Source organism: Montipora foliosa, chromosome 4 (genome assembly GCF_036669935.1).
Source record: "Montipora foliosa isolate CH-2021 chromosome 4, ASM3666993v2, whole genome shotgun sequence".
In the NCBI taxonomy this organism is placed as follows: Eukaryota; Metazoa; Cnidaria; class Anthozoa; order Scleractinia; family Acroporidae; genus Montipora; species Montipora foliosa.
The window spans coordinates 18,876,061-18,894,396 of record NC_090872.1 but is presented as its reverse complement, the minus strand read 5'-3'; the positions used below and the strand labels follow the sequence as shown (position 1 = coordinate 18,894,396).

General features: G+C 38.0%; 1 protein-coding gene across 1 annotated transcript; it reads right to left on the bottom strand.

Annotated features, from left to right (window-relative positions):
* LOC138000163 (dihydrolipoyl dehydrogenase, mitochondrial-like) lies at window positions 1-16,745 on the bottom strand. The gene is made up of 19 exons (XM_068846371.1): window positions 16,614-16,745; window positions 16,426-16,492; window positions 15,054-15,133; window positions 13,879-13,947; window positions 13,178-13,247; window positions 11,643-11,743; window positions 11,155-11,199; window positions 10,887-10,985; window positions 8,503-8,604; window positions 7,917-8,005; window positions 6,941-7,005; window positions 6,725-6,758; window positions 6,599-6,635; window positions 5,292-5,357; window positions 4,634-4,704; window positions 4,434-4,495; window positions 1,371-1,498; window positions 939-1,166; window positions 1-290 (listed from the first exon to the last, which is right to left on the bottom strand). Exons 1-19 carry the CDS (start codon window positions 16,662-16,664, stop codon window positions 225-227), a joined length of 1,530 nt encoding a protein of 509 aa, XP_068702472.1. The 5' UTR covers window positions 16,665-16,745; the 3' UTR covers window positions 1-224.
* Window positions 16,746-18,336: the final 1,591 nt, after the last annotated feature.

The window sequence follows — 18,336 nt, the reverse complement described above, 5'->3', positions numbered from 1 at the left end:
GGGACAAACACTTCCACTTTATTCGCCACAATAAAAATTTCAATTCCTGCAAGGAATTTTATACATTTCAAAATTTAACTCCTGTTAAGACGTGTCTTCTGTGAAGCACAGGAAGCTTTGCCATAAAAAAAACACTGTACAACATCTTGACTGGTTGGCCAGCATCTGAGTTAGTTCGAGTAACCAGATTAATATGTGACGTTCCTCAAAGAGTTTTTTCGACTCTAAAAATTGATCGCTTTCCCTGCATAAGCAGCGATGTTTGCTTCTCTGAGCGCTTCCGAAACCGTCTGAAACGAAAGAGAAACAAGACAATGAGCTGGTTGCTTGGGAAAGGTGAAAGGACGACCAAAAAAGTCTCAGGAATAACTTCAACCCATAGCACCAGACACACCCACCGAGCTGCGAGTACTTGTCAAGGGGGAGACAGGTCGCTTATCTTAGTTCTTCTAGACGAAGTGTACCACTGATCTGCGGGTTCGATAATGCTCTGAATGCTTGGCCTAGTAACCAGCTTATTATATCACATTTTCTAAAAGGTGTACTTCACTATCTACCATCAATAGTTGCATTAATACACTTTCCACATTTTTTGGCGCATGACATTGTCGAGCCCCCAGACCAGTGGTGTGGTCGGTGTTACGAAGGTCGCAGGGTGTGAATCTTTCGTTAGGCTCTAATCGTAACAGATCATTCACTCTCGTTCCGTAAAACTGCGACCCCTTTGGTCAGCACGAAAGACGACCACAACTGGATGATTCTGAACAAGGAAGTCCTTGGAACATGGACTGCCAGCTCTATGGCCCAATGTCAGTGGTTGCCTAGGTTACGACAACGGGCTTCCATTCAGTGTGACTGCACAAATGGAATCGTTATTCTAAACGCCAACCGAAAGAATCACAGCTTCCAATGGAAAAAAGGATAAGTCAGAAACTTACCGGGTGAGCGTGGCAAACTCGTGCGATGTCCTCGCTAGATGCTCCATACTCCATTGCGAGCGCAGCCTCATTAATAAGCTCCCCAGCAGCCGGTGCGACCATATGGCAGCCCAGAAGCCTGTCTGTCTCCTTGTCACTCAGAACTTTGACCAATCCGTCGATTTCAGCATTTGTGCGTGCGCGACTGTTCGCAGACAGAGGGAACTTTCCAACCTTATAAGCAACACCCTTAGAAAAGCCAACAACAATAACAAAAAGAGGTCAAAAGAAAAACCTCGATTAGATGTGTTGCGCCGGTTGTTTTCGAAAACCTCTCTCTGTACATCCGTAGTCGCTCCTCTTCAAGTCCAGTAAGACTTGAGGAGTTCTAACAAAATTCTCGGATCATTTGCCATAGCAGATTGATTGAGGAAATGATTAATGGTCCGTTACCTCCTCCTTGAGCATTTCTTCAGTTTTTCCAACCCAAGCAACTTCGGGATGCGTGTAGATCACATTTGGTACACAGTTGTAATCAATATGAACTGCACCACCTGCAATCCCTTCCACACAGATTATACCTATAGGCAGAAACGACGTTCAGTGGATGAATTCCTTTTTTTAGCTCATTCGTTGCGTCATATGACGCAATGAATGAGTATTGTGGGCATCGAAATGTGTCCCGGAAGTTGTCGACCGTAGACGGAAATGACAATTTTCGTCGCTTACCCTCCCCCTTGGTGAATGGAAAATTAAGCTTGATAAACCTGAAATACAATTGTGCACGAATTTAACTGTTTCTACAGACTAATAAATAAACAAATAACATCATACCGCAATTTTGGGGTTTCTAAAGTGTGCAACATGGCTCAAAAAGCCGAAATCTTCAAACCCAGGGGTACCCAGGACGATTTTTTGACAAGTTCGAGTGCACGAGGCAGGGTTCGAGGCAGCCATATTGGAAGGGCGCTGGTCTGTCTTTTTTTCGTATTGGTGAGTAATCATTACTTTAGTATTGTGCTTTTCCTTTGGAGCTCGTCAACTTACAACACACACATCAATAAAAGCGGCCAAGATAGTCACACTAAAACGTTTTCTGAGCTCTACCAATTTCGATCCAGACTTGAGGCTCGCTCATATTAATTGCTTTACAATCTGCTTTTACAAATTTCTTTACAATCTGTTTGAATATATTTGCAATACAAACGACGAATCAATGTGTCGTTAAAATTTGCTTGGCATGGCTACTAGTCACATGAGATCAATCACAAACAGTGTTATCAAGTTTATCAAGACCAAGCTGTCCTTCTTGGCCAGTAAGTTTCGCTTGCTCTTTTCCAACCCACAGGCAGCAACAACACACTTGAATGAGTTGAGTGAATCACACAGTGAACACAAGAGTATCGAGGGAATGAGAACTTCCTGTTCAGTAGTATTCTTGGATCAAACGAGCGAGTTCAGTATTGAATAATCAATTCAATTCATTGTTGCATTCTTGAAACGACTAGCAGGTTCAAGTTTCAAATAAACAGTTCATTAATGCAATCTTGAGGGGTATGCTTCACTTAGTTTGACTGTAAAAGTTTACTTAGTGCATTCTGTGCACATAAAAGACAATTCAACAAAAATGCTTTTGCATTTTATGTCCTGTTTATTTCGTTTTTCAAATATTCTTAAAGAAAAAAAAGGAATGTTTTGAACTTGATAATGCTCAATTGCAAGAGAACCTTCACAGGTAGTTCTCCAATTGTAACTGTTACTGTTGTGTTACCATTTGTTAATGCTATTGTTATTGTTACTGTTTCATTGTTGAAAAGATATTTCATGGCAAATCTTAATTACAAAAAACAAACAAATATTTTACTTTCTTTCTTAATATCTTTCAACACTTAAGATTTTATTCCACATTTTAATTAAAAGTTCTACTGCCTGCCTGTAATTCCTAACATTTGTTATCGTTGCTATGCCAATCGGGATTTTCAATGCAGACTAATTAGCAACTTGCTTGTAAATGGTAGGCATAAGAATATCAAGATGGGATGTATCATAATCCACCACTATCTCAGATTATAACATTACTCAGTTATAATTTACCATTTTTCTGTTCATGTTTTCTTCTCAGAATTGAAATAAAGTGATCTTGTGTTAACTTCAATTATTAATGTCAATGTGGCAATATTAAAATAACCACACGATGTTACAATCCACCTTTCTAATCCTAACACACTGTTGACGTTTTTATGTAACATAGGAATGCTCCTTCAAAACTGGGGAGATGGACCAAAAAATAGGTTCTGAATAGGCAATTACCCCCACATAATTACTATAAAGTATACTATAATGGTATGAATGATGATCCAAGGTATCCCATTACCCCCAGAATACCATTTCTCACTATTTGAAAATTTAAATTTTTCCCACTGAGCATGCCCATTAACCCCCCCACCCCACCCCCCCCCACCCCTGTAGTTTGTTACTTGAATACAGTCGACTCACACTATCATAATCCCCATTCATAACATACATAACAAAACAACCAGTACCCCCTTACAATATTATCAAAATAGTTCTTTTCTTTGCCCTTTAGTTCAGATGACCAGCAATAACAGGCACAATGAAAATTGTCCATTAAAAGAATGAGCTGGCTCACAGGGCCCTTTGATTAATTTTACTGTCTTTTGGTAAATTTGTCAGGTTTCTTTATGGAAGCGTAAGACCGAACCAGTACTTGAGTAGACTATAGACTCTCAATACTTCAATTAAATAACAAATAAAAATAATAAATTAGTTCTTTCATTCAACTTTAATACAATATTTTATAATAAAATAAAAAAATTTAACCAAACCTAAGTAGACCTTAAAAAAAAAAATTGTACCCGTGGTGCATTAAAAAATGTTCATTTCTATGACTCAAAAAGCAATTATTTGGACTAAAAAAATACTACTTAAAAGTTTCTATTTCATATCTTCTACAATTGTCTGGATGTCAATAATAATAATAATAATAATAATAATAATAATAATAATGAACTTTATTCAAGTGTCAAGTCTTTTGGCACTGGGACTCTGAACATAAACAAAAAAAAAATTAAATCAAACCACGTCAAGCATGGATTTTTGAGGAGGGGAAAACTGGAGTACTTGAAGAAAAACCTTTAGGAGCAGAACAGAGAACGAACAAACTGAACCCACACATGACGCAGAGTCTGGGAATCGAACGCGGGCCACATTGGTGGAAGACAAGTGATCTCACCACTGTGTCATCCCTGCTCCCCTTCCCTCCCCCTCCCCTTCCCTCCCCTCCCCTCCCATAGGGAATTAAACCCCTTCCTCCTCTCCCTCAGTGACACTTAAAGACTTTACTCTGTCCAATGCCAGACGATTTTACTTGTCAATGGGAGCCGCCTCGGGGGTAAAAGAGTTGGGGGGCCCATCAAAAATAGTTTACTGTCCACTCAAATAGTCATCAAGGTTTTAAAACAATCAAGAACTAAGAGTTGTTCTGGCAGAAAGTACCTTCATCTTCAGCTTTGTGCGCTAGCATGGGTCCATGAATGCAGTCACCAATGGCATATATACTAAAGCAAATAAAACATGATTTTTTTAAAATATGGCTTCTAATGCAAAGGACTGCATGAATTCTTCAAAGAACTCTACAATACGAGATATCTTGTTTTTGCAATACTTGAAGAGCTTGATCCACTACTGTAGCTCACCTGGGGACATTAGTCTGAAATCTTTCATTGACAATGACTCTACCACGAGGATCAAGTGGAATACCTACTTTCTGCAAGAAAACAATCCAAAAGTTAAAAGCTTTTCTATTGTATTATTGAGTTTGTTTACCAAACAGGTCCGTGAAGAAACCAGTCAATTAAACAATTTTTCAATAATGATTATTTTTTCATACACTCTGTGGTTATCTAATCACATTGCATCAAGCTACAGCTGCCAACAGAAAATGCCACCACAAGAAACACAGCCTTTTCCATGTGTTATTTAAGTAAGCTGAGAACAAACCAGACCCCAAAAACTAGAGCATTCGTGTTCTCTTACTATTTTTCAATTACATGCAAAAATTCAGCTACTTTTTATACAGAAGCAAAATTGCAGACACACCACCAAAGAACCTTTTTAAGTTTTGGTCCAGAATCCTTCAATTCCTTCTAATTAAGCAATGATGGAACACATATTTTAACCAAATACAATGGTGTTCATTGTTTACAAACAACGATGTCAAATTTGTTTTAATATTCAAAGTGAACAAAAGAAGTCATTGTCTCAACAGCCAAGTCTCTGCCAAGCCTCTGGTTGGCACAACTTAAATAACAATACATGTAGGTAAATGATGCTATTGTGGCATCTGGTACTTACCTCCAATCCTAATCTTGTAGTGTGTGGCCGTCTTCCTACACAAACCAACAAAACATCTCCTTCAAGCTATAGATCAAGAAAAGAAAAAGACTAACCTTATATGCCTAGCAATAATAGATATTCTCACACGGGTCTGTGATAATTAACTCAAATGACTGAGTACTACATGTATATTACAGTTAAACTAAATTGCAAAGGTTACAGATTCAGGTCCTGTCCAAGCTTTGGTTTTTTTTAAAGGCTCTTTTCAATTTTTTTTACTTCCTGGGAGTCACTCTAATCTACACTTTATGCAAGTCAAAGTATCAGAAAAGCTGTCTGCCATCCTTAAGCAACAGCCACTGGCCATACTGTACACCTTATTCCAAAATGGCTGCTGATTTATGCGCATACAAATTGGCCCTTGTTGCTTCGTTCAAGATAAAATATTCTTTTGAATTTTAAGCTTAAGAATGAGGCATCAAGGGCTTATTTGAATAAAAACAAAAGAATATTTAAATGGCGGCCATTTTGGAATAAGGTGTATCGCAATCAGATATTTAGCATCAACTACAGGTCATCAAGTCTCTCCCCAGAGAAATGCATATGTTTAACAGGCCTTATGCATGATGATGTCATATGCTCAAAAATTCACCACCAAGCTTCGTTTGCACAAAATCATTCGCATCATTTGGACATGCAATACTGTTTGCATGCAGGTTTCCTTTACAAGTTTGTTCCTTTGGAGTTTGATTTTCGAATTTGAGGCTTGGTGGTGAAATCAGCTAGTCAGACGTCATCTTGCACAAGGCCTATTCATAATGATTAAATTCTCAACCTCAGATAATGCATTCCATGTGCTCTGATTGGTTCACTCAATCTCAGTTATCAGCTCATATACCTTAGTTTGACCTTATATGGTAAATGATTGCGTTAAGCATTGTTAAACTAAAATTTTTTTCACCAGAAAGCAAAATTTCTCTTTGAAATAATAATTTTAAAAAATTTCTGGAAAGTTTGTATCAATTCCGCGGCATTTAGAAGTACGCGAAAAGGCAAGAAATGTTTTTGTGATGAGCCTATGTCTGTCTGACCACAAGGTATTACCTGTACACCACATTGCATCTTCATCAAGTTTTATCAATTTCGCTAGGATTTTCTCCCTTTTTCCGCTCGTGTTTCGTACTTCCAAACTTTTGGAGTTTAAGGAATTTAATAAAACAATTATTCCATTTGTGCTTGTTGGATATGAGACTGGCTATAGCCAACTCGGCGCTATGCGCCTCATTGGCTATTCACCATCTCATATCTAACGCACGCTTTTATACCTCTTCCTTTTTAGAGCCATCCTTTGCTGATTCCACACTGGAATTCAAGAGAAAATAAAATTAAAGCAGACTGCGAATATCTAACAAGCAATTATAACTAGCAGTGCTTTATTTAATAATGCTTACCTCACTTTGATTCCATCCTCTGTTCTGGTTGCACCTTAAAACAACAAGAGTTAAGTAAGTTTGGTAAAAAATAAGATCTGGTCAGTGGTTTCGTTTACTTTCAGATTAAATCCATTCTTTGGAATCACTTTTAAATGTAGTCTGTCTCAAGATTTAATGACTTAAAAAAAAAATTAGATCCTTAAACATCACAAGATGCTTTAAGTCTGTACTTACTTGTAACTTTGGTGTTCAGCTTAAACTTCAGGCCTTGTTTCTGTAAAATCCTCTGAAAATTTTTCCTGAAAAAAAAAAACATTGCTTTTTAAACAAGTCATAATTATAAGCATAAGACTAGGCAGCATGACCAGTGGTAAGGGCATTAAATCTGCAACTGGATGCTCTGAGTTCAATTCCACTTTGACCGCAAAAATAGCTTTGTCTTTGTTGGTTCCAAACTCAACTTCATCACCCTTGTTTGTAATTTAATTAATAGCTAACTGGTTGTCTCTTTACAGTTGGGTTTCTTAATAATTGGGGAGTAGGGTTGGCGCAGTGGTGAGAGCACTCGCCTCCCACCAATGTGGCCCAGGTTCCATTCCCGGACCCGACGCCACAAGTGGGTTGAGTTTGTGTTGGTTCTCTTCTCTGCTTCGAGGGTTTTTCTCCGGGTACTCTGGTTTTCCCCCCTGATTCCAGCTGGCTGTAAGCTGTGCTCCAAGGTCACACATGGACCGTATAGCGGCTGCCAGAGGCGCTATTGTGTGCTTCTGGTTCGACCTTGTTGAGCTGCGTCATTGCTGTACTTTGCGACGGCAATTAGCCACAACACTTATTATTTTGTTATTGTTAATCACACACTGCCCCACTGGTAGACTTAAATTCTACTGAAAGAAACTAAAAGTCTGCATTGTTATTAATTAATGATCATGGTGAGTTGTAGGCATGATAGTGCAGTGCCTACACAGAGTATGCTCTCCAACCATTAATTAAAATCCTTGTCTTGTGAGAATATGGTTTTTAGCCATAGAACAACACAGTTATTATCTTGCCCTTCTGACTAATTATTTGGGGAAGCCTGAATTCTCTTCTATTCTTGTTAATAACCTTTCCCCCCTGTAAATTTGAGCACAATTTTAGAGTACAAATAAAGTTGTTATTGTTGTTGTTATGGGGTTCATCCACCTGAGCAGAATTAGTGTATTTTACTCACGAGACCTCCATGTCGATGCCAAGACCTCCGATGTGACCCAAGAACTCGATACCAGTGACCTCTGAACCAAGTCTGGACCACACTGAACCCTTGCAAATGCACAAAACTCATCAACGTGATGTCAAATAATTATTAACAATATTGATTCATATCTTTAAAGCTGCCCTTGTATTATATATTTCAAGAGATGGATTTACCGGTACTTGCCAATTTAAGTTTAGAGAGCTTTCAAGAAGCAAAAGTTACTAAATTTGACAACGCCATTTCTTCAGCCAGTACGTAAGACACAAACAATTTTCGCTCTTAAGACAAAATTCTTCAACACAAGATCAGACTGTCACCGATTCCACCCTTTTCTTACCAAAAGATGTGGTTAAAATGCAGCTACACATGAAACCTCATTTTCTCACATTGTATAGCAAGTTTAAATGACCCCTTCTTTTACCCACTTTCATTTACAGCCTGAATGCGATAAAGAGAATTATTGGAAAAAAAATCGGCCCTCAAACTATAGCACAGTAAGAAGTAATTATGCAAAAATATAGTAAATAGAGAGAAGAGGAAAATCTATATTAATTAGACTTACTAATTCAACTCCAATCACACCAGCACCAATCAAGATCATTTTCTCTGGCACTCTGTTCAGAGACAGAGCACCTGTAGATGAAATGATTACTTTTTCATCAACCTGCAGGAAGAGAAAACAAAGTCAAAGTCAACTTCACAATGGTGCTTAACGTCTCCACTATAGACTACGTACATGTAAAAGTGTGATTGGCATCAAAACCATGACATTCTCTTGTATAGTACATGTATTACTTGTAGTACTCTCATGAAATACATAAAGTGGTGTAATGTTAACTAAACAGAATGCCTTTCTCCTAAATCTAAAATTATTTAATAAATACCCCAGCTTTCACGAGGACAGTGAGCTTCACAGGTCATTACAATTGTACCTCATAAAGTACAAAAGACTTCTGAAGGCCGGCGCTCTCAAAATTTTTTTTGAAGTTCTTATAATGGCTTATCATGATCCACAACCCTTACAAGTTTATGCATAAATTTTACAGCAGGTCTAAAACACAGGTCACTCATTACAGGTCATTGTTTTACCTATACATGTACTAAAGCAACCCAAAACCTTCAAATTGGCTAACCTTAAGTGTAAACATCACTTTTAGGCCTAATGAGGCCTAATGCCACCAACTGTAAGTTTAGCAAAATAGCATACGTTTCTTTGGGATGATCCGAAAAAGGATAATTGACTCAAGATCACTTGGATCATGGTACTGTACATCAAAGGAACTGAAAAATCCTTTCCAACTCTAGGTTGTCCATTTCAAAAGCCCGGCAACTAAACCCGTAAATTTGGTTGTCTTGATAAAAGCTTGGTTGCCCATTAGGAAACTTCCTCCAACTACATGCACGGCGAGTCTAAAACACAGGTCACATTCCACAGGTCACTCATTGCAGGTCATTGTAACAGTTTTACCTTTTTGAAAGTAACCCAAAACCCTGAATTTCGCTACCCTAGGCCTAAAAACCAACCTTAGGCCTAGGGTTAGCCAAATTGAGGGTTTTGGTTACTTTTCAAAACATGAAACAATGACCTGCAACGAGTGACCTTTGGAATGTGACCTGTGTTTTAGACTCGCCACTAAATGCATGCCATGTTCAGATGCAATGACATGGCATTGGAGCTCGAGTATCCCATACTGTACATTGTAGTTTTTAGTGTGTGCCTGTGGTTTTTGGAGCCATTCTAGAATACCTGGCCATTTATCACAGCATAAATGTGCTGGTTCCGCACTCCCGCAGTCATGAACTACATGTAAGTGGAATTCTGCGAGTCATAACTATTGCTCCCGTAGTCCTGCAACCCCGTAGTCGAAAGCTAAGTAGAATTCACATAGTGTATAACAGTTTACTGTAAGTTGCTCCCGCAGTCCTGCACTCCCTTAGTGAACTAAAATGCTATTTAGCGATTGAAAAACAAGTGCTCCCGCACTCCCATAGTCTTTTAGAATGAGTAATACATGTACATGTAATTGAGTAATAATGACCATGTTCTTTTGCGATGTGATTGTTTGGGTGCAACTCTTTTTTGAGGGTTACTGTGGTCTTCTGGGTTGTGTTCATTATTAGGGGTTGTGTTTGCTCGGACACCAACAATCGTATAATCAGAAGGATCAGAGAATAAAAATAGCTTCAATTGGAACAATAGATGACTGCGGGACTTCAGGAGCAGGTTCTTAAGTTCCACATTTTAGTGGCTGGGTATTCTAGTATCTAGTCAGGTTTTTTGTGGAAGTCTGGATTGTGATATTGTCTCGTGTATTTTCCTATCTGACAATTTCTTGTAAAAGCCTCAGATATTCCAAACACTGGAAAATGCTCAGCTGTGGCAAATTAACACACTGCTATTGGACATCGACAACAGAAAACCAACAAGTGAGTTGGGTGCTGCTTACTGTGATTCATTTTCTATTTTTGGCTGGGTTGTCTGTTTTCTTATCTTCGGGCAACCAGGCTTTTCATTTTACCAAAAACTGGTTGCCCGGTAAACTTCTTGGTCGTCTGGGAAGCCAGACGACTGCTAATTTCCAGCACTGCCTTTCCCAGAGTAGATTCATTGCTTCCTTTGATGCACTGTGATCCAAGTGATCTTGGATCACTGATCCTTTTTCAGATCATCTCAAAGAAACACACCATTAGTAAGGTTTTTTAATGAGTGACCTGTAAAAAATGACCTGTACTTTACATCTGTCGTGAATTCTAATACTAGATCCTAAAGACTCCGACCACTGGATTTCTGTGCATATTCTGTAGGGTATTCCTGAATAACCTGTAGGTCTGACTCTTGCAAAGGAGCACATATCTCCCAGTCACCATAGAAAAAGTACACCTCTTTGATAATATACTTAAAAGGGTGAGAATCCAGAGCTGATTTAATCACATGCCACTTTGTACCTCGGCTCCAGGGAATGGTGTAACTTCAGATCCAGTGGCTATTAAGATGTTTTTGGTCTGAATGACTTCTGTGCTTCCATCTTCCTTGTGTACTACCACCTAAAACAGCATTAAAATAAGGCACAGCTGTAGTAACATACACGTACAGTACTGTAGTACACACGTAAAAACCAGACTTACAGAACTTTACAGTTTGGAACAAAGTGTCAAAATTGTTGGACAACAAAAATTTTTAAGTTAACTGAAAAAAAAAAAAAACAATTCTCACCTCATTTGGACCAGAAATTGAACCATGTCCATCCACTCTTGTTACCTGAAAAAAGGGTAAAATTATCTCAGTCAGGGCTTAAATGCCAGTTTCAGGTCAGCAAGGAGAGTCAGAAGATTACGTGTACAGTACTGCATCTTTCTTGACAATTGAATGGAGCTGATAGTATGGTAAAAGACCACCAAATGATAACCTACTGTGTTATGAACATTAATAAATTACCATTGTTAACATAAATAAGTGTCATACTATTATTAAGCACCTGAGAGCTACAGTGTACAACATAACAAATCGACTCCTGTTTGTAGAGGAAGTGCGTGGGTAGGAGGCTGGCAAGCGGTTCCCTATTTTAATGAAAGAGGAAGGTCATTCAAAGAAAATTCCAAAAAGTAGTCAGAGCCGGATTTGAAGTCTGTGCAGCCACATCGCCATGGAAAAGGATAAATTCTCAATCATAAGATATCCGTACTTTTCATACAATTTTTTACCTTGTTTTGTTTAAACAAGTGTGCTATTCCATTTGTTAGTGTCTTTACAGCTGTTGACTTCTGTTCCATCATTTGTTCCAGATTCAATTTTACTTCTCCCACTATGTACGAAAAACAACTTTAACAACAACAATCATAACAACTAACATGAAAAAAAGAGTACCAATTTGATGCAAATCAGGCTTATTAAAGATTTATTTAGCATTATAAATGCAACTTGATGCCATGAATCATAACTTTCTGAGTTGCTTCTATTCTATTCTTCAAATCAGTGTTGAATCACATCATGTCTGATTGTACTCAACAATGTTTAACAGGGTGTGTCTCTTTAAAGTGTTTTGAATGAGCACATTTGTGAATTTGACAGATCTCAATTAGCATAATCCCAAAACAGTGACCCAAAACAGAATTTTTGGGAATAATATTATATCAGCGCCACTCTGTTGTTATCTGGTTCAAGCAGCGATCTCTTGTGCATGCATGCGCCCTTCTTGTTATTGTCAGTTCCACATTCTTTCTTCACAATGTTACAGTAGTTTGGTAACTCATTAAACATTCATGCATAGACACTGTTTACTCTTTTTTTGGCACAGCACTTATGAAGATTGCCATAAAGTGTAAAGTAAGTGTAAAGACAGCTCTTTGGCTACACAAAACATATACGTATATTCAAATAAAATTATATGAATTAACCCATTGACTCCTATGATGAGCCTTAAGGACGGTGCCTACTACTGCTTAATATTGCGCTCACATTCTGCGCATCTCAAGATAGTCGGATTTCCTATCGGTGGTGCTTATTGATATGTGGATATTTTTGCCCATTTTTAAAACTATGCAAAGAAAGCAGAACTTATAGCAAGTGCTCTTGGTATCTAAAAAGAAAATATGGGGTAACCATGCATTAATTTTTTCAGAGATAATTAAGCTTCAATTTGGCAAAGAATGCCATACATTGCTTAGTATTTTAAAGCTTTTTCAAAATTAATATTGTTGATTAATTATCTTTGAAAAATGCATGGTTAACCCCAATTTCCTTTTGGATTTCAATAAGACTTGTTAAGATCTGCTTTTCCCGCATATTCGGTAAACCGTGCAAAGATATCAGTGAATCAGTAGGCACCGTCCTTTATAATAGATTTTAGTCGGTCTTACGCCACATGATTTTACTCGTCAATGAAGGGGGGTGGGGGAGGGAATTCAGGAGTCAATGGGTTAAAACAATAAAGCAAGAGCAAGGCTTTCTCGTGTGGTACTCCCTCATCATGTCTGACCATAATCAAAAGTTGATCAGGTATCTTCCCACTTTTGGTCGCACCTTCACTGACCAAAGGGAATTTCCAGCATTGCACCTGGTTGCAATGAGAACCTCAACTTTAATAACAAAGAATGCAATAAATTTTTTCTTCTTACAAATTATAATCTTGCCTTGGTTGTTTACCTCATGACTTTTAAAGTTGGGTTCATTTTAAAACTGGCAAAGTACACAAAGGCTTAATAAAAATGGCACTAAAAAGGAGACCTGGAGCACTGACCATCAATCCCTCTGTTTTTGAAATCTGCTGATACAGCTTGGTGATACAGGTGAGAGTTGTTTAACAGGGCCTGCCAAAAAAATCCATTTCATTTAATACATGTGTATCTTGCCATACACTGCAGGAATTAAAGAAAATAATCATCAAAAGAGATTCCCCTATATCTTTTGGAGATAGTGTTTTATCATAAAAAAGGTAGTTTCCTACTGTTGGTTATTGATGAAGTCTTAAGTTATTGATCAGATCTGGGTTGTTCAAAAGGTGGACAACCCTATCCACCGGATAAACACTAGCAAAACCAGTTGAGTTATCCAGTGGGTAGTGATTTATCCAGTGGATAGTACTATCCACCCTTCGAACAACTTTAGTTAGAAGATTCTTCCAATTTGGCAACTAATGTGTTGAATACCACAGAGTGACAGAGGACCTAATTGCTTTTTAGTGCTTATCCAAGAGGATGTACAAAGGAAACAGTTTCTCCTGAGTGTTGGTCAGGCCCACAACCTCCTCCACAACAGTCCTGGTGTACTCCATAAATTTAAGTCAAATAGTCTGCAGTTTTAATAATCATCGACTGTACACAAGTTTGACTTGAAGTGCACACAAAAACAGCCTTAAAAGTTAAGTTTACAGTCTTAACAATCAAGGGACTTGTGGGAGAAAACAAGATGTTTCTGACAATCATACAGTTTGTTGCTTACCTTTGACGGTATGCAGCCAACATTTAGACACGTTCCTCCTAAAGATTTTTCTTTTTCTATGCATACTGTCTGTGAAAAAGAAAATCAAGTTTCAGAAAACCAAAATATCAAAAGAGAAGGTACAGTATATCACTGTAGTCTGCTGTATTTGGGGAATAACAAAGGCTAAAGGCTAATACTTACTGACAACAACAACAAGTTTTCTAACAACTGCCCTACTAATATTTGGTACATTTACACACATGTATTCAATTCTTCCTTGTTTGTTAAAATTGTTTGGTTGTTTTAATCAAGAAGTTATATTTAAATTGCAATGCAATAATATAAAGGTTGCAACAAGAATTAAAAGAAAGAATTGAAGAATTAAAAGAAAAACTTACAATAATATTGATGATAAAAATTAGCAAATTTAAACATAGTTAGTACTACATGTAACTATGATTAAAATAAATGAAAATGTTTCAAAGTCTTCCTGGTTTCATTTTCAAGACAAAAATTAATGTTAGTGTCACCTTAATTTGTACAGTACTTTTTTAAAAAAATAATTTAATGTCAAAACTCCAGTATGTTTCAGTCATTGACACCTATGAAAATTCTAATAGCAAGTTTTGCTGTTCATATTTAAAAAGGACACAATACAAAGACCAAACACAAATCAGAGAATTATATATCCATTACCTAAGTAATCATTCAGATAATAGGGACCTTTAGATCGGAGGACAAGGACAACTATGAGTAGGAGTTTTCTATATTCAGTATGCGCATAACGTTTGGAGGCCGACATCTTTTTGAAGTGTGCATGCTCAGAATGGAAAACTACAACAAGTTGCAAAAATAGTGGAGACACTTCACCTTCTTGGGGCGTAATTCCCTCTTATCTCTCACACTGCAGCCCCCCTCCCCCCCTTATCAGTGTTGCTAGCAAGACAAAAAAATGTTGGGAACTTAAGCAGTCAACATTGAAAGGGTGAGGGGGGAGAGGAAGTGGGAAAGGTTTAAATTCTATATACGGCGGGCATTGGAAGCTAGAAAAGGTGTTTTTTAATGAAAGTGTCTCAACAATTTTGCAACTTGTTGTAGTACTTGCAGTCGTCCTCGTCGTCTGATTTAAAGGTCCCTAATAATACAGGATTCCCCCCAAATAAGGACTGCAATCTTTTCATTTTGATACAAACATTCATTCCTAGTTGTGCAGCTTTGATTGATGCTACATATCCTCCAGGTCCAGAGCCAATCACAACAAGATCTACATCACCTTGAAAAAGAATTACATGGTTGTAATATTATAATAACTAGTATTATTAAGACTGGTTATAATCCCAGTGGTCTGTCGCAGCCTTTAACCTTTTGACACCCAAACTGGCCTAAACCGGCCAGACTTGGTATTTTACTCTGCCTAAGGCCAAACGATTTTACTTGTCAACGGGGAACTCCCAGGAGTCAATGGGTTAGGGTAGTCAATGATCAGTCTGTATCACAATGCAAACACATAAAAACATTACATAAATTGTATGTAAATTTCTTCATCAGATCTAAAGCAGTTTACAACTCACATTCTGGATCTAGTTCAGTCTATACATGTACTCTACCAACCACTTTGACATTTTTGCTGTCCACGACGAGTATTATAATAGTACTAATTTTTTGTTAAAAATTCATCCTTCTGAGGTCGATTATCTGTTATAGATCTACACCACACTATCATTTAGGTGGAAACACTAATGTCATGTGCATATAAGTGAATACACTTCTCAATCATAATAATTATTGAGACCTTTCCTCTGGTTTCACTGACTATTAAGGATTCAGATACAAATTTTAAAGCAATAACTGTCTCGGCATCCCCATGTTCATATGTCCACAACAGAAAACTTTCGGGTGATTTGCACACCAGCATTACAGATCAGAGTCAGGATGGCTTTATAGTGGTTATCAAATGCGCCTCCCACCTCTGCAACCCAGGTTCAACCTTGGCCTGAAGGTCGTTTGTGGGCTGAGTTTCAGTCGATCTCAATCTGACTCTGAGGGTTTTTCTCCGGGTACTCCGGTTTTCCTCCCTCATCAAAATCGACTCTAGATCAATAACATCCGGGCAGATACCCTCGTATAGGGATAACCTCTGGTATCTCTCCCTTCCATTGCATTGAATGAATAAAGTTGGTGTTATCATAGCAGAAACCCGGCCTCAATTGTTCAGAGGCTGGATAACTTCATGGTGTTATCATAGCAGAAACCTGGCCTCAATTGTTCAGAGGCTGGATAACTTCATCGCCTATTTTTCAACCAGGATTCCAGAGGTACTGTACACACAGACATTCCTCTTGTTTTGATTAAATGTCGACTGATGCAACCCATATCTTCAATCACTTCTTTTTCTGATCCACAATTGCCCAACAATGATATCTGCACAACTTAGGGTCTTACGTAATATCTGTAAGTCCTTACTTTCCTTTCACAAGTTGAAATTAAAAACAATTATACGTTAATCATCAGATACAAATTTCTCCTGCTGACTCCTTAGGTTGCATGAACAACAATACAATTTACCATAGGTTGCATATCCTTTAGTAACACTGGTTCCAATAACGGCATGATTTCTTCCAAATGCTAAAGCCTGGAAGTTAAAAGTCGATCGATAGCTAGCCATCGTCCACCAAATCAATTAAATGTAACTGAAAACACTCATATGCATGGCACACGATAGACCAAAAGGACCTACAAATTAATTCTCATACCTCTGGAATTTTTGACGACAATCTATAATTACGTCGAAACAAAGACAACATTTCCTATGCGGGAGTGATTACAAGATTTTCCAAAACTTCACTCCAGTTTTATCACAATCATCAGGAGCAATATTTTTATATACATGACGTACGTACTTATTTTATAGGAATATCTGCTGAACATTTCCGGGCTCATACCTTTTGCGCATAAATTTTGTGTTATTACCACTGACTCAAAAGTAAACCTCGTCCCAGCTCTTTTACCTGGAATCGAGGCAGCTGCCCCGGGTGTGAAAAGGCGGGAAAAAGGCACGGCGGTCCACTGTTGAGCAAAGAGGTCGAAGAGCGAGATGGCCGCTGTAAGTAACATCCACGGTCTCTCCTTTCCTAATAAACTAAGCTGATTTTTATCGTTAAAACTGCATGCAGAGTGTTTTCGGAGACGTTTTTTAAGTGTTCAAAAGGCTCACACTGTTTTCATTTGGTAAGGGAAATGAAAACTTATCTTCGTTGACATTCACTGCTGACCACAAGTCGATGCTAAGAAAAGAAATTTGTTAAGATTGATTCCAAGTCCATATTGTTGCTTTGACAGAAAACAAAAGTATTCATCTACGTAAATGCAGCACGTTTGTTATTAAATTCAGCGCGCAGATTCATCTAAAATTTCACTTTGCTAATCAAAGTTAGATTTGTTAGAGTGCTCTAAACCTCGACCGCCTAATTTTGTTTCAAATTTTTACAATCATTTCTCAATTTTCTTCCCTGGAGGCCAACCGAGGAAATGAACACAAGAATGCTTTGAAAAAGAGGCACCCCGTAAGTAAGGACTGCCTTAGAAATATAATTTGTCATAGTTTCCTTCTGAGACCTGTGTTTTGTACCTGCCCATTTCCTTTGATTAGTCTTAGCTGGCAGGTGACAATGGATAAAACTGAATGTCCGAGTTAGAGCTTCTTTAAGTTGTAATCACATAATCGAGTTTGTTGCATTCTCAGATGCAACACTGCTGTGAGTAGCTCATCTGGTTGCTGTTCTTACTTCAGAATTAACTGCATCTTTTACGTTTCTTTTAATGCCAGGGAAAAGGCTTGATTTTAGGAATGTAAATTTTGGAATGTTTTGAAGTTAAGTTTTAAGATACGTAGTAAGTCCAAGAGTAGCTGGAATCACTTAGTTGGACTGATGAAAGTAGAATCTTAGGGTTCCTGGTAACCTACTATGTTATTTCCTTATTATGACTAAATTACCATTAATCTGGCATGTTGAACAATACTTGTTAGTCAAGTGAAGCTATGATCTTTGCAGTTATGAACGCAATTTTTACAATTGCGTAGAGAAGCCTGAAAAATTCAGGACTTCAACGGGGTTTGAACCCGTGACCTCGCGATTCCGGTGCGACGCTCTAACCAACTGAGCTATGAAGCCACTGACGTTGGGAGCTGGTCATTTGTGGGTTCTAATGGTCCCGTGAGGAATGAATCAATGATGAAATGGTATATGAAATGAATCATATATGAACTGCGGATATGAAATCAAGTGAAGCTATGATCTTCGCAGTTATGAACCCAATTTTTACAATTGCGTAGAGAAGCAATTCATTCCGCACGGGACCATTAGAACCCACAAATGACCAGCTCCCAACGTCAGTGGCTTCATAGCTCAGTTGGTTAGAGCGTCGTTAGTCCTGAATTTTTCAGGCTTCTCTACGCAATTGTAAAAATTGCGTTCA

Excerpts from the sequence above, each read along its gene's own strand:
- LOC138000163 (XM_068846371.1), bottom strand. The coding sequence starts at position 16,664 with ATGTTGTCTTTGTTTCGACGTAATTATAGATTGTCGTCAAAAATTCCA. Across the intron at positions 6,759-6,940 it reads GCTGAACACCAAAGTTACAA|GTGCAACCAGAACAGAGGAT; the intron begins GTAAGTACAGAC and ends TGTTGTTTTAAG. Across the intron at positions 291-938 it reads GAGTTTGCCACGCTCACCCG|ACGGTTTCGGAAGCGCTCAG; the intron begins GTAAGTTTCTGA and ends CTTTCGTTTCAG.